This window comes from Atractosteus spatula, chromosome 21 (genome assembly GCF_055471065.1).
Source record: "Atractosteus spatula isolate fAtrSpa1 chromosome 21, fAtrSpa1.hap1, whole genome shotgun sequence".
In the NCBI taxonomy this organism is placed as follows: domain Eukaryota; kingdom Metazoa; phylum Chordata; class Actinopteri; order Semionotiformes; family Lepisosteidae; genus Atractosteus; species Atractosteus spatula.
Window position 1 is genome coordinate 1656151 of NC_142726.1, and position 16727 is coordinate 1672877.

General features: G+C 46.8%; 2 protein-coding genes across 2 annotated transcripts; both read right to left on the bottom strand.

Annotated features, from left to right (window-relative positions):
• Nucleotides 1–1422: 1422 nt before the first annotated feature.
• Nucleotides 1423–7745, bottom strand: cyba (cytochrome b-245 alpha chain). Its single transcript, XM_088939046.1, has 6 exons — nucleotides 7542–7745; nucleotides 6756–6825; nucleotides 5171–5248; nucleotides 4510–4593; nucleotides 3486–3567; nucleotides 1423–2984 (listed from the first exon to the last, which is right to left on the bottom strand). The coding sequence occupies exons 1-6, from the start codon at nucleotides 7597–7599 to the stop codon at nucleotides 2790–2792; spliced, it is 567 nt and encodes a 188-aa protein (XP_088795172.1). The 5' UTR covers nucleotides 7600–7745; the 3' UTR covers nucleotides 1423–2789.
• An 899-nt stretch (nucleotides 7746–8644) lies between these two features.
• mvda (mevalonate (diphospho) decarboxylase a) lies at nucleotides 8645–16675 on the bottom strand. Its single transcript, XM_088938545.1, has 10 exons — nucleotides 16455–16675; nucleotides 15801–15871; nucleotides 15584–15698; nucleotides 14995–15141; nucleotides 14293–14492; nucleotides 13637–13711; nucleotides 12513–12731; nucleotides 10300–10415; nucleotides 9703–9811; nucleotides 8645–9479 (listed from the first exon to the last, which is right to left on the bottom strand). The coding sequence occupies exons 1-10, from the start codon at nucleotides 16528–16530 to the stop codon at nucleotides 9381–9383; spliced, it is 1227 nt and encodes a 408-aa protein (XP_088794671.1). The 5' UTR covers nucleotides 16531–16675; the 3' UTR covers nucleotides 8645–9380.
• Nucleotides 16676–16727: the final 52 nt, after the last annotated feature.

Below are 16727 nucleotides of genomic sequence, written 5' to 3' on the forward strand. Positions count from 1 at the left end.
GTATAAAGAGGGAGCTAAATGTTTAGCTGATTTTGTAGAATAACAGTTGATATTCAGTCCGACAAGCTGCATGGCTGTTCTTATGGCCCGTGTTAAAACTACGGCAACATCACAGCACAATCCTCCAAAGCTTGTGAAAAGACGTACAAGCGGAGACCCGTTAACTATACCTGCGCCCACCGTCACTACAAAATGCTCCCCACGTGTTTATTTTACTTCATTATTAGCCGGTGAATAACCCAGCAGCCACGCTCCCCGGCCGATACCGACCGCGCCTGAGTCCAGTGAGACGGACAGTACAGCGCTGTCGCCGGCGGCGAGGGGACAGCTCTCAGCCCAGCCCGGCCCAGCTCCTCCGAGACTGCGGGCTGCTGCTGCGCCCTCCTCGCTTCAAGGACACCAGCACTCCTGCAACCCCCCGTTTTCATTTCCGACTACACTTTCCTCTCCGGCGAGCGAGAAGTCGTTTTTGAAAAGCTAGCGCCTTGCTCGGAGGAAGTGCACAAGTTAAGGGAATTTCCTCCGTCTTGAAACACAAGGTCGGAGAGCGCAGAAAGTGATGAGATTATCAACGTGCACATAAAATCGAGAATTAAAAGGGGAACTGCGTGAAAAAAACAAACAAACGTTTTAACACCTTAAATTATCTTGCCGTCGAAAAAAAAACTATTTCTTTTAGGTTTTTTTTTCCACAGGTGTTCTTATTTGCAAACAGGGTTGCTCCGAGACACAGGAGGCCAGTATCTCGTCAGTTTGCGACTTAGTGATTTAGAAGTTTGAAAAACAGCTCAAGGAAAACAGTTTCATGTTATACAGTTAGAATAAGGAACTTGAGGTCAGGCATTGCAAAAAAAAATTGAATTGCAACTAACTTCCTTTTCTTACAACTTTGCTACAGACTACAAATGACACATAGTGTCATAGCGAGCCGCGTAGCTCAGACTGCAAGTGCGTCCCGGGTTCAATCCCAGGTAGGAGCAGGGGATGTAGCTTGCTCTAATTCCTTCCAGACGGCTCCCAGGTCCCCTCAGCCTGCTTTCCAAATGAGTACTGGGGGTTAATCCTTCCGGGGGTAACAGGCTGACCACATCACCTACACCTCCAGTGTCGGATGGTTGAGAAAAATGGTGGCCCTTGCCCCCCATTCCACCTGGGCCTTGATGCCCTGAAAAGGGACAGATCTACCCTACGAATGACACACGAGAAAATTAAACGAGTAACAAAAACAATTATGAGAAAGGTGATGGATAAGAGGGAGTCATTTGCTACAACTTGCTCCAAGAATGCTTCACATTGTTAAAGAACCGTCTCGCACTCTGCCAGATTGTAAAACCAGAGATATATTAATGAGGGTGGATTTTGAATATTCTCTGGAACTAGAAATTAGAAGGAATTAGAAAAATGAAAAAGAAAATGTACTCCTTTTCTTATGATTGTTCAAATTTTATTTCCAACTAATACTGAACCAATACAGCATACTGCTTTGATGTATTTTGTTTTACACATAATTATATTTTGTATTTTGGATTACACATAATCAGTTGTTGTTTTAAGATATACTGGTAAAAACACATAAAGAGCATTTACAAAAAAGTATTATAAAAGTTTCCTCACATGTAAATCTTTATACAGAAACATCTTTCAAATTGCAATGTCAGAATGCAGGTATTTACTTATACAGTACTCATTTACTGAACAACTAGAAAATTATTAACACAAGCAAGATAAATTCTGAAAACGAACATCAGAAAAAAAACCTTCATTCACATTCAACTGCAGGCAATTTTAAGACAAAACATGAAAACAACATTCTTAAAAACAACATGGCTTTTTGGGTAAATCTCAGTGATTCTTATTTTTGCCTTCACAGGCCTAATCTCAGGCTTGGTTTACTAGTTTCCCAGCTTGGACAGTCCACAGAAGGGATCAGAAGCAACATCACATGAAGTGAAGGGTGTAGTATTTCACATTGGCCCAACATCTTTCACTTCTTTGGCTGGGACAAACAGTGTAACCATTGTACAGGAAATTAAGATTTTGTAAATGGATGAAAGACTCCAGAATTTGAGAGGTGATGAGTCTTCTGATTTTCATTCTACCTGACACTTGATGTGGCAGTTTGAATAGAAATTTTGCTTTGAAAACAACAGGCCAAGACACTGCGCCAAACACGTGCTGTTTTTCCTAGTCTTCCACACCCGAGTGTTGACTGGAAGATCACTCTCGATGCGCCCGGCAGAGAGATGTTTGGCTTTGTAGCAGGTGTGGTCAAGCAGCTGAAGGTTTTTTTCATTTAAAAAAATGAATATGCTAATCAATCCAGAGACAAAACTTTGTGGAAAACACAATTCATTTTTTCACTTAAAAATAGTTCTGCATTTAAAAAATGGGGTCTGTTTTTGAGAGAGTGAGTAAAAGTATTCAAAGAATTGGTCTGGAGCGAAATATTTGGAACATAGTCCTATAACCATACATCACGGAGGATGGCAGGTGGCACTGGTTTCAGACCAGTTCATCTCACTAACAAACAGCACTTGGCTCTCGCTCTTCTGAACTGGTGAGACACAGTAACGTGAAAGCTAGTAAGTATCCCACGCAATAAATGGCAGGTATAAACGGTCAAACAATTGTTAATTCTACTCTGCTCCACAAAAATTAATAAGTGAAAGCTCCAGAGCTGGAACACCATCCCCACACACACGCGCAGTGTCCCCAGTGCTCCCTGCCCATCTCGTACCCAGCCCAGCCGCGAGCGGTGCAGCGCGGCTGTGGGCCCGCCGGCCGGGCTGTTAGGACTCGTTGGCGGTGACGGGAATAGGGTTGACGTAAGCGGCTCCCTCGGCGTCGTCTGTGCGTTTTCTGCGGACGTCCACGGGGGGGCGGGGAGGGGGGTTTTTGGGGGGCTGCTTGATGCTCTGCCCGATCCGCTCCTTGGTCACCGTCTGAGGCAGGATGGGCTCCCACTGCTCCCCCCGGATGGCGGCCTGGCGAGAGTAGGAGCAAAAGGCAGGTCAGGGTGGGGGCTGCCGGTGCCTGGGAGCAGACAGGTGGGGCGGGCGGCCCTGCACGCTGCCCCCCGGCTCTGAACACCTCCACCTGCGCCCTGACAGCCTGCCACACGCGCCGCTCTGGACCGAGTCGATTTTCAGTGTCACCAACACCTCTCCTCATACACACAAGCTGGACAGGACACATGAAGATCTACTCCAAAATGTGCCACGGTTTTAACACTGGGTAGACAGATGGATACCACCAACCACATGGACGTAGGTCCTTCAGGGATGAAGGAATGCCTTTTCTCTGCCTGCGCCACCTGCATGCCATCATTCATTTCAATTTGTGCCTGTTTCAAGGGCATTGGTGTGCCAATTGTAGACAGTGGTCTGTCACCCTTGTCCCAGAAAGCCACAGTCCAGCAGATCACAGAGGCAGTTAGAAATCATTTGTCAGTTTCATCAGGCTGGTCTAAGTAATTCGACACTCACCGCCAGGTAGATCAGGCTAGCAATGCCAAGACAGACACAGCCCAGGACAGTGGGCAGAATGAACCCTCCTGGCACAGAGAGACTGTGGGGAAGACAGCAAAGCACAGAGAATGTATTAAAATGAGATTATTTTAAAATTCAGAAATATAGTACCCGTGCTATGGGACATGTGAGAAAAGCACTCAAGAGACACACCTATAATCCAAATAATTGTATGTTTTAGGCCATAAAAGGAAGTGAGCAAGTGACGTTAATGGCCTAAAATGTTTAAAGTCAATAAATCAGGACTTCCAATCCCTCCTGGTGGGGGTGCTTGTAGGCTGACCTCAGCAGACAGTCCAGATGCTGTCTTCCTGGTCTAGAAGCATGAAGCACACTCTGCCAGTAATCAGCACTGGGAGGAAAAGGCAGGCTGCTCAGCACAGGAGACGGGCAGGACAAGGAAATAAGGTACAACTATATTTAACTCTCTTCAGTCCTGCCCTAGTGCTAACAAAAACACACCTATTAAAAACCTTTCAGCCAGACACCTGGGAAGAAGGAAGTGCACAATGCAAGTCCTGTTCCTCTCAATCGAGGGCGTGGAGGCAGTGCACAGGGGAATGAACCAAAACAACCGAGTACAATAAGCCCTTCCTGGAACTCCAAGGTGGGAATTCACCACAGGTGTGTGGAGCAAAAATTAGGAATGTTAAAATACCACTGAAATGATGCCTGAATCAGGAATTTGACAAAGAGCAGCATTCAGGTTCAATCCTCATAACCTTCACAGTCCTTCTGCTCTTGATTCCTCACCCCTTCCGACTCACCAGACCTTTAACTGAACTTTGCAAATTCTAAAAATGTGCAATTTTAATGTTATCGGTTTCTGATAAAGCTCGGCTTTAAAGAGAACTGGAGGCCCTAATGCAATGGTGGCATAAGTGATCGTGCTGGTTAGCCCAGCTGGAATAAGACATTAGACACAGACAGAATGGGTAATAGACACTACCAGACCCACATTTGTCAAAACCTCACAACTTACATTGCGTGCAGCACTGCTCTGACATAATAGTTTCTAGTGACCGGCCCAAACGCCTTCACACAGATCGTCAGGCACCTCTGTCCCCTGTAAAGAAAAGAAGCGATGTGTGTTATGTGTTTTTATTTACATATGAAATGTAAAACAAAAGCATTTGTCTTTAATCTCTACATGTCCACCTAGTGAAACCTAATGAGGAAATCACAGCCTGCTTTGTTAACCCCACACACACAAGACAGGAAGAGAGAGGCTCTTGGCTTTGTGTTTTGCTCCTTGTTTTGAACTTTGTGATTTAACTTCCGAATGGATTGAGATTGGATGCGACTCCTCAGGCCCCTGTTGCACAAATGGACACTATGAGGGAGGCTTCCAATAGAAAAGTAAAGCCTTTCTCTCCTGTTGCGGTTGTTGTAAAGAAAGGATCATGCTGAAAGCGAGGGGTTTGGCTTTCAAGACAAGTGCTTGGCTTTCAGCTGAGAGTCATCCGAACTCTGAAGCGCACTTTGTGCTGACCAATTCTCTTTGCCAGAGCAGTGGGTGAAAAACTGAGTGCAGCTTTGGGGTTCCTGTCCAGAAACGAGGTCATCCAGTCACCCCCCCCCCAATTCTTGCAGACAACCCCCGTTCCGAGGCTCAGGGTGGGCATCCCTGGACTGGCACTCACGTCCTCTCCATGCTGGTGCCCTTGCTCATCCTCTTGCCCCGGGGGTACTCCAGCAGGCACACGAACACGCCGGCAGCCCTGTGGAGGCAGTCAAGGACTGCAGCCCTGCAAGACACTGCTTCGGCCGCCCCCTCGCCCCTGCGCCCCTGTGCCCACGCACCCCCCTGCCCCGGCACCCCCGCGTCCACATGCCCCTGTGCCCCCTCGCCCCTGCACCCCCCTGCCCCCGCACCCCCGCGTCCACACGCCCCTAAGCCCCCAAACACATCGGAGTGGATTAGTTATTCCAGAGGACTGTGGGAGGAACAGAACTTCCTAGTTCTTTTTCTGTGTGAAGAGTAGCTGTAATCTGCACTGCAGAACAGAGCACTATCTAGCATTAGGTTGGATTATGGGAAATTCATCATTGTTTCCTCCAGAATTCCATGCCTAGGTGTAATGTTTTACTCTTTAATATTGTCAGCTGTTTTTCACCTCCAAATTAAAAATCTGTATCTAAGAGCTTACTGGGCTTCCCCAAATTCAGGTGACCACATGCATAGTTCTGAACAGACAAACAGCTCTTAAGAGTCTTAAGAGAATGCGTCAGGTCTAATTTAATCAAAAGAGCCTACCAAACTGGTTTAAAAGACATCTTCTCTGAACACCACTTCCTGGAGCTCTGTTCCTCGGTGTGCCGGACAGCCCCAGCACTACAGTACGTGACCACAGTGCTGCTTTAAGACTGAGCCCTGTCTGAAGTAACACAACAGTGTGTGTCGACACATTCGACAGAGGTGCTACAGGACACACTCCCTCGAACACACCCCCTCGTATCCAGGGTACAGTCCAGCACATGTCACAGACCTCTTTCCTGGAGTACCCCAGTTTATTTCAACCAAGCTATCGAGTCATTAAAATGATTAAATCATGAAACTATTTGCTTTTAAAAATCAGCTTCAGCCCTTGAATACTAAAAGAAGGGTAGTAATTAGCACCAGCCTGGTGTCAAATGTTAGACTTTGTCATTCTTGTCAGTTAGGCTTGTTTCAAGGTGAACTTAGACAATGGAACTATATATTGCAGAGAATGTAAAGTTTATAATTTGAATGTTGGGCACAGTTCTTTCCAACCTGTGTGAATACATCAATGACTGACAAGCAATTAGGTTTCTTTTCTAATAAATCTATAGAAAAGCAATACATGTGCAGCAAATTGCAGCAATGAAATACATCCTACATTTCTTTGACATAACGTACTTAAACGAATTGATCACTAATGCGGGAGATTAAACAGTTGATTCAATAAATATAATTAATCTAGAAGTCAGATTAAAAACCCGAAAGGTCAGCGATATCCCCAGGACCGAGACTGGGACACACTGTGCCAGAGTACAACAAGAGTAACCTTGTTGCTCTTCCTGGGCTATCTCCCTTCCTCACAAATCCGTGAAAACAGCACAGCTTCCAGAGAGACAGGCTGATACTGTGCCACCGAGCAGCCCTCTTCGGTCCAATTCGCTGTAGCCCAGTCACTGAAGGTTAAGTTGTTTTTATCATTTACATCAAAGCACATTCCGAGCGCGACGCATGAGCCAAAAGGATACACTCCGTAAGCCGCAAACTCCCACCCGCGGAACTGTCCCGCCACCCCCACGATGCCGCCGGCCAGGAGAACTGAAAAGGGGAAGAGAAGAGGAGAAGAGACACTGAACACCAGCAAAGACGGGCTTCGAGTAACATCCTGCAGACACTCATCGGCTTTCCAATGAAGGATCGATGGATATTTGCAAAATTAAAGAATATTTTTAAGGGGGCAATATACACTCTTGACAGCTTGAAGCTGGAGGCAGGAATCTGTCTTATTTCAGTGGTATTTTAATGTTTAATTACCAGCTATTATATAATTAGAGAATGAGAAATGCAAAGGAAGGTGCACATTACATTTGTACCCTTTATTACCATTAGATAAAGATACAGCTTCTTCCTTTCACGATGTTATTAGAAGAACACATTTAGCGTTAGACTGAATCGTTTTATTTAAAAGATAGGGAAGGAGTTACCTTAGAATACGAAAAACAATCTACTGTAAAAAAAAAAACAACATCTCAAGAGTTTTCAAAAAAGACTAAAACTACACTACTTTCCAAACTTTATAAAAACTGACTTCTTGTATCAGAGAAAAATGAAAATAAGCACCCATTTAAACATGCGATCAGCACAGACGTAATGCTTCAGTTACAGGTAAGACTGCCCACTGTGCTCTTTATATATTAGAAGCTACAACAGTTCACACTTCGAGGTGTCTTCGAAGTAACAATAGAGATCAGCTGGAAATAGGTGGACCACCTTCGAGCACTGTGCAGAAAAAAGTTCAGTGAAGTTTCACTTACTCAGCCCGGACGCCAGAGCTTGCTCATTGGCCCACATTGCCCACTCTATCTGCCCCATTGTAGACACTCAGCTCTCGGACAAAAAATATCTCCAGTCAGCGGCGACAGCCGTCCTGATCTCCAGACTGACACATATGATGATAGAGGACTGTAGCAGCCGAATATCTGCAGAAGCAAAAAGAGCTCAGGCTCCGCCTTCGCGTCACTTCCGGCAACATGACATGAGCCGAAAGTTGAGATTTTGTTCCTCTTTTTTTCTGATCATCATGTCTTTAAGAGGGAAAAAAACACGTTGACGGTTATTTTTCGGTGTTCTCGAACTTCTCACAGAATACCCGTTCTCATGAATCGGTTATCCACTGTAGGATAAGGAAAAGGATCATTTCGACTTCAGTCTTTTTTTACACCGCATAGCTGGAGAAAAAATGACACTTTTTTAAACTTTGACCATAAACATTCGGGTGTAGCCGAAATTACAGATTTGTGCGTTTTGAGGAAGTTTTCCTCTGTGTGTAGCAAGACGGGATTTCACACAAGTTTTCTAAGCGGGTGTGTTCTTTGTCAATATCGGTGTACTCCGTAGTCTACTTATGCATGAAGTCGAGAATGTCTGTATGATACATTACACTAGTTCAAGTAGGTATCTGCGTCAGCAGGCGTAGGCTACAAGGGAACAGGTAAAGGTCTATTCACACACCTAAAGAAAGATCCACAGCCGAAACGCTCTCTTTTTTCTTTAAGCAAGGAATAAACCTTTACCTGTTCCTATGTATTATACTAGTGGAGAATGTCTATACAGTATTACTCGATTATTAGTCATATTGATATCTCATCTATGCGGTGTGTGTATAATTTATTTAATATGAACAAACTTTACAGTATAAGAGTTACACATGGGCTAACATTGTCAAAATCTTAGCTGTTGGAGGCTTGAGCTGGATATATTTCTAATTGGGACCTTAGACTGTGACTACAGGAAACACACAGTGCAGGAAATTCATGACTAAAAGCCCAACTCTTGTACCAATTTCAGCTTCACTGAACCATAATAAATGGTTCAGAAAGGAATGCCGATAGCTTTGAAAAATCTCTCAAAACACACGTTTAAATTAGAAAAGATATTTTATTGCAGAATAGAAAGGCACAGAAAAGGATGGAACAGTAAAGATATTTAATTATAATTTTTTCTTTATGCAAATGTGGATACAAACAATTCCCATTTTGTTCTTGGTATGTTCTGGAACTAATGTTTGTGTCTGTTCTTTCTTCTGCTTTACTAATGCAGACATGAATGAGTGTACAATAAATTAACAAGTTGTATCATCAACAAATAAGTACCCATTATCAGAAAGCCACTTATCCTGATGAGTCAAAGCCTTATTCTTGAAACTAGGGTACAAGGCAGTACTAGTACATAAGTGCTCTCCCATTGGACGGGACACTAGTCAATCAAAAGGCTCAACAAATAGATGTACTTTATAAATCAAGAGTTCAACCTAGCAGATCAGTGAATAGTTTGGTTCAAATAAGGTGAACCCATTCATATGCTGACAACAGTACTAGCAAAAAGCAGCACTGGAATTAAAGGAAAACATTTACAGCCAGTGCCCCCCTGAATTTTACTTCAAAAACTTCAGAACAAAAAGCTTTTACTATCAATAATACAAATTGAGGTATGCAAACCCCTCATAAAGTGCAGCCAACGATGTAAATGACGCAGTGTAAAAACACCAGGGCTGGAGAACAAACACTTCCTGGTCTGAACTGGCACTTCACTTCCTGTCTCTTCCCGGGGTCTCCTGCGGTTCCCTCGGGCAAGGAGCTGGGCCGTAGGAGATTCTACACTGACACCTCCTGATCAGGCACTTTCTTGGGCAGCCCGTCTGATCCCAGCAGATGGAGACTGGGGTCCTTCACCACGCAAGGACCTGGGCCAACCTGAGGGACAGAGGAGGCCATCACTCAGCTGACGAGACCCATGGCAACAGAAAGCTGGTGCCAAAAACACAAAGCCTGTCGAGCCATATCTTCTGTACTACTGAGGGTGTAGAGAGGTTTTCATAGGGGAAATTCTTCTGGGACATTATATTGTTAGAATGACTGTGCTTTGACATCAGTGCATTTCCTCAGTGAGAGTCCTGCCTGACTCCGGGCCTCTCACCTTTGTGCTGATGATGTAGCTGATGCCTTTAGGAGTGGGGTCCATCCCAATGCTGGCCTTCAGCTCCTCAGACAGAGATGCTGGTCTCACAGGCAGACCCTTTACGAACCTGCACAGACATGCATGTCACTCTGATCCACAGACACGGTCAAAGCAGAGCTGATTATCGGCTTGACGGGACAGATTTAGAACTGTCCACAGGTTGTAAGCCTTGGAGTGACTGCAAGCTTCCCAGAACGACTGGAGCTGCTCTCTGTTGGTCCAAGCTGCTCGTCCGTGAGAGCAAGAGCTCACGCACTCCTTCAGAACCAGCCGCACTCTCGCTAACTAATGCTTCTCTCAGGAACGACCCACAATAAAGAGCATTACAATTAAGAACAAGCCTGGACTTGAAGAGCTGTGGGGATCTGCTATTCTTTGTCTCAGGTTCTAATTATTAGGTTTAGCAGTCAAAAGGATCAGACACTGAGCTACTAAAGAACATTCCTGCAGATCTCTCTGGATGGGCTGTTTTGTGCGACAGTCAGTCAGATGAAGGTTATTCGAGACCTGACGTGTTGCGTTGGAGGCTCTTGGTTGTTGACATCCAGAACTTACTGTTCACCATCTGTCTCCGGGGGGAAGAAGTGCTTGACCAGCTCGACAAATTGGTCCACGTGCTGCTGCAGAGTGTAGATCACAGCATTGGGCCCAGCGTCAAAGGTGTACGCCACCTGGAGAAACACAGCACCATAGACACAGGCTGCAAAGATTCTCTCCATCCACTGCCATTTCTATGCAGCTCTGATTGTTGTTTTTTTTTTTTTACAGACACAGACAAGCTGATGAAGAAAGACAATCAGACCCAGATGAGCTCTACATCGCTGCGTCAACCCACAGAGCGGGTCAGATTTCCACTGTCCGTCTTGGCAATGAGAAGAAAAGCTATCACCCTTGCTCTATGAATGCAGGTGTCCCTGCCAACAGACAAACCCACAGAGCAGAGCACCGTGACACTCTTGCTTTTTCTCTTCCTCTTTTATTTCAACACTCAGCCGAGGAAAAAAACCTTCACACTTCCCCCTTTCACCATTTCAGGTTGCTAAATCATCGCTGTGTTTTAACAGCTCTGCAGCAGCAACCACTAAGAGAATATTTTGGCATCTGTTTCAACCACTCTGGTAAATTTCATTTTCACTCATCTGGTTTCACTCATGTGTGGAAGCAGATTCGTCTCTGCCAGACATGACAGGATCTCTCTCATACATCATTCTTCTAACAATTAGCAGAAAAGCAACTATCTTGTTAGCCTGGAGCAACACACATCATTGTTTGTGTTTCTGTTTAGGTTCACTAGTGAAATGGTTGTCTTCAGCAAAATAATTGATATAACGTTTTTTTATTTGTTGTATTAAATATTTTTGGTTCATTTTGCTTAACTGAGCATTCATTAGTGACTGATATATTGTAGTGAGTGGAGCAGAAGAAACATAATCACTGTATCACTGAGAACTTTCATTAGGCACAGTTGATGAGGTGATTTAACCTGCTCAATGTCAAGCCTGGTAAAAATCACGAAAGAAGAACAGACATAGCCCATCTCCCATAGCAAGACCACACGGCACAACACCCTGCCAAGGTAAACAAGAAGATCCAAGAGCGATAGCTTTGCCAAATATGTCTTGTCAATGTTTGGATGGCACTGCACTGATCAAGTACCAAGAGTTCACTTGCTGCCCTCCCTGCAAACTCATCCAGGACAACGCAATGTCCTTATGCGAGAAGGGCTCTCAGATGTGCTGTGGAGGCTCTTCCCAGCAGACTGGAGCCCCACTGACCCACTGGGAGATGAGCTGGGACAACAAGTGGCATCCAGGGATCAGAGACCAGTAAACAGGCACAAGTCTGCCCAGGAACTATGAGGGAAATAGAACAAAATTCCACAAGACAGCTCCTGCAACCAGGTGCAGAGCCTGTGTCACTGACATGCAGCTTGTGGTGCTTCCTGCAGTGGACATGCATACTACTAGCCTGTGATGTTTACACAGAACCCTATGACACAAACAAATGTCATGACATGTCATTTGCCAGATCGCTTTATACCATATGGTGTCGCGGGAAGCAGGCAAGCAACGAGTGCAAGGCAGGGTACACCCTGGACAGGGCGCTAGTCCATCGCAGGGACAGTGCAAGCCAGTCACACATGGGGACAATTTGGAGGCCAAGGTAAAGGCTGAGGGGGGAAATTTGGCCCAGACACCGGGATAACTCCCTACTCTTCTCGAGAAATTCCCAGGGATCCTTAATGACCACTGAGTGTTCCAGCCACTATATTGAGGCATTAGAACCCCCACAGACCGCAGACCCTTCAAGGTACTGACCAGGCTCAACCCTGCTGAGCTTCAGTGAGCTGCCAGTTAAGAGCTGCAGAGTGATAACTCCTGGCACAAACAAATGTTAATGAGCATAATTAATGTACCTATGTCATGTGGGCTCAATACAGTGATAAGTCTTTTTCCTAACGATAACTGTGTGAACTCAGGTCTCGCCCACGGCTGGCTGCGGCTAGAGCAGGGACGGGTTTTTGGAAATGTCTAAATGAAATCTGTCATGACAGTAATAGAATTATTTACCCCTTGTAAAAAGCAAGATTTGACTTCCCTTTGCCTGTGAAACACAGCATGGGGATCAATTCCAATCTAAGTATACAGTCTGAGACACTCTTGGTCCGTGTCCCTGTAGAACTGGCACAGCCCCCCATGCCAAGGTGCCCGTGACTAATGCCCACCCTGCCCCCCGACTGTGCCAGGCCCGTGCCCTCGCCAGCTCACCCGAGTCTTCCCACAGTGGGTGTTGTAGCGGTGCACCAGGCTGATGATGCGCCGGGACATGTCGTTCAGGTAGAAGATGGGGGGGCAGGTGTCCAGGCAGGTGGCGTGGAACTGGTTGCTGTCCTTCATCGTCAGCTCGCCGAACGCCGCGAAGTCCCGCTGGCGGATGGCGGCGATCATCTCCCTCATCCTCTGAGGGACCACAGCGTCCGCGCGGTGCTGGGCAGGGAACCGGAGCTCCAGCATTAGCAATGACTTCTCACCACCATACACTCTCTGGAATGTGTTCTCCACAATCGCCTTTGCCTGTCTTTACTTTCAGCTATTCCAACCACCAAAAAGGAGATATTTTGCAAGACCTTCAGCCTGGTCTAAAAAGCCTTCCACGGTCCCTCACGTTTTCACTGTCAGCCATCCGAGACATTCCCTTACTGACCCAAAGGGAAGCTGGGTTGTCTGATGCTACTTTATTTGTCCATTATTTATTTAGGGAGATTCCGATACAGAGTGCAACCCATTAACCATTTAAGTTAATAAAAAGGCAATTAGCCCCACTGCTGTTTAATTATGATACCCCCAAATCAGAGGTATCACACTTAAACATGAGAAAAATTCACAAACTTTAAAAAAATCATTAAGAATTACACCACAGGACAACCCAAAGAATATCAAATTAAATCAGCACTGAATCTCCAGTACAGGGCTGTGCTGTCTGTGAGGGGCATGTCTCTCCTCCAATCAGCACTGAATCTCCAGTACAAGGCGGTGCTGTCAGTGAGGGGCATGTCTCTCCTCCAATCAGCACTGAATCTCCAGTACAGGGCTGTGCTGTCAGTGAGGGGCATGTCTCTCCTCCAATCACCACTGAATCTCCAGTACAAGGCGGTGCTGTCAGTGAGGGGCATGTCTCTCCTCCAATCAGCACTGAATCTGATCCTGTGGTGTGTTAAAGGGTTGTGGCTTCAAGGCAGGCAGGTCAGAAAACTCTGCCTACACCGCGTCTTTCTCCACTGTGAATCATCATGGGGTTCACAGCTGTGAGTGGAGATGTGAAAAACACACAATTGCCTTTTGCAAATTGGTTCTAACAGGTTTTGAAAAGTTAAGCAGCACTGTCACTGTACCTTCAGGAGTGGACTGGTCTCCACACTGGTCTGCATTCCTGCAGTGCTGCCCACCAGTTTACGCTCTGCGCTTACCTACAGGATAGGGACACACACCCATTAATAAAACCAGACGGCACACAGCCTGGCAACAGGGACAGTGTCAGCTAGAACGTCTGCGGTTGAAGAATCACCAATCTAAACCCCAGTCTGTGCCAATCATCACCTGCAGTGGGCACTGCCAGGGACAAAGGTGGGAAAGGATCCCAAGTTTTGGGCCCAAGTAAAGCTGCGTTTTGCTCACACAGCGACTTTTAAAAAAACGTTTAAAAATAAACATAACATCACATAAAGGACATCAGCCCTTACATTATGCACCAGTCCTACAGGAATCCACACAGCTCACCAGAACCTGTAAACTTACATACTTCCCCACAATCGCCCTGAGCCCCTGTCATTACACAAACCCCTAATTTATACACAGAACCTCTAACTGCCCTTGCCCATAACCAATATTCCTTTATTTAGGGTTTGCTATGGCATTAAGGGATGCTCTTTTCGCTCCAGATATCTGCCAGAAAGACACAGGTGGATTTTAAGAGTATCCTCCTCATTCCCCCCTGGCTTGTCACTACCTTCCTTAAATACAGATAGCAGAAGAGAAAGGGATCCCCTACCACCAGGATGAGGACGCGCAGCTCCGGCCAGTGAGACTCGGCCTCCACCTGCTCCGCCACACTGTCCTTCCCATCTTCCCTCTCTCCCATCAGCCACTGCACGAAGCCGCCGTACACGCTGCGGCAGGCGCTGCCGGAGCCCATCCGCGCCACCTCCGACAGCTCGGCCTCCACCCCGTACAGCCGGGCCAGCGCGTACACTACAGGGGGCCCACACACACACAGAGTGAGGAAGAGTGGGGCGCAGCACCTCATCTCCCACCACCCTCCTCACTCTGATCAAATTCAAACTTCAAACTGAACATTCAGCAAACCCCAAGTCCAGATAGTTCTCTTTTCACCTGTGGGTGGCTCAGCTCAGGGGAGGGTATAAAGACCCCCGGCTGAAAGCACTCCCGCTAACACTCAGCAGCAGGAAATACATCTTAATCAAGAGACACTCAGGGTCTCCATTTCCTTCCTACCACAGTCAAGAGCAAAAAAGGTTCAATTTAACTAAACAGCAAGCGACAACTATGGAGCAAGACACTTTCTATGTCACTGCAAGGAGGGCTTTTCCAATTGATCGTCTCTCGGTGATTTCATCAGCCCCGGAGATCAGTTAAACCGTCTAGGGAGCGCCGGAACAGAAGCCTGGAGCTGGCCCCCCGTGTGCTTTGGCGCTGCCCTGGTGGCTGTTCGGAACGCGCCGGCCTCACTCACCCAGGCAGGCGTAGCCGGCGGCGGAGGAGGCCAGCCCGGCCGCGGTGGGGAAGTTGTTGACAGAGCAGATGTGCACTTTGTGCGCCAGCCCTGAGCTCTCCGCACTCCCATCCCCACTGCTGCGTCTCTTCCTGGCAAGGCGCCGAACTGCGCGACAACAGAAGAATCACCGTCAGGGCGCAGACAGCAGCTCTCGGAGCGCTTCACAGCTCCTCTCCACAACAACCCCGAGCGCTGGGGGAGCCCATGTTCAGCCCCACACCGAACCGTCTCTCAAGTCAAGCAACGCCAGAACCCAGCCGGTCCTCCATCACTCCCTGCGGGCTCCCAGGTGCTGTGAGCAGCGTTGCGGGAAGGCAGCTGCAGCCGAGGAGCTCAATCGGGTCGGTCGGGAGCCCGCCAGGCTCTTTCAGCTCAGAGCCCCAGCCTGGTAGCGGCTGGTCCTCAATTAAGAACCACAAACAAATTTCAAACGCATTAAAGAAAAAAAGGGGGTGTCAGAGCTCAGAATAACCCATGCCACTACGTGAGGAAGAGTTTTATCCCTGTACTTTACTCTGACTCGGGGTGTTTAATCTTTGTCACCCACTTTCTCTCAAGCAGGACTGCAGTCTGGGCAGGTTGATGTTCTCCTCTTTGCCATTCAGCCAGATGCGGTCCTCCTTAAAGCTCCGACTCGAGGCGACGGTGGTGGTGGTCTTCAGCTGGGAAGGCAGAGAGAGATCGGCGTGGGAAGAGAGCACGGGCGTCGGAGAGGCTCTGTGACGTGCAGGTGAGGAGTGGCACTGCCCTCGCCAATACTCTACCTGGTCCTGGTGAAGCGTTACGCTCAAGGAGGAATTAATGGGCAGGACCAAATCCTCATCCCTCTTTCCCCCTGAAGGAAATGATATTAAAAAAAACATGTTTTTGTTGTTGTTGACATTATGTCATCATTCTAAGTGGATCTTCCAGATCTGGAGTCTGTAATCCCTTCTCTTAGACTTGTACGGAATGTCAGTCATCAGAAAACATGAAGAATTCCTATAACACTTCAATCACGGCCTCCTAATAACCCCCCTCTCTGAACTGGCTTCATCACTCTGCTCTCCTCCCCACTGAGAGCTGGGGTGTGGGGAGCGGACTGGCGCATCATCCAGGTGGGGCTGCACACTGGTGGTCCCTAATACCTGAGTAATTATGGAATGAAGCTTCCAGAAAAGCGCTATATGAGATTATTATTACATACGACTTGTCTCGCAAACACGACGCTGTTCTGCGTTTTCGTTTGTGGTGTTTCTTTGAAGTCTTAGTATAGGAGCAGACATAGAAATAAGCATTTCATTGCACTTGTGCACGGCAATAAACTCTGCGGTTTGCTTACGTAACATAATCACGCTTTATAAGGCTGTCTTAAGTTTACATTATATTTTGCGTGATATTTGCAGGTTAACTGCAAGGACTCCCTGCGTCATACTCACAGTACTTGATGACAGCGATGTTGACTGGAGCAGTGCAGGTCACTAGCGTGAGGTTCTGTGTTCCGTCTTCGGGCATAGCGCAGTATTTTCTTTACTATGTTAAAAAAAACAACAGGAAAAAATCCCTTATATTCAGTATTCTGTTATAGTGTGTTACGAATTCGCCCCCATAGATCCTTTAAAATCCCTTCCAAACCATCAGCGGTACACCCCCCAACCCCTGCGACCGCTGCCATTGGGTGGCATCAAAGCAGAACGATTTTCCCACCACTC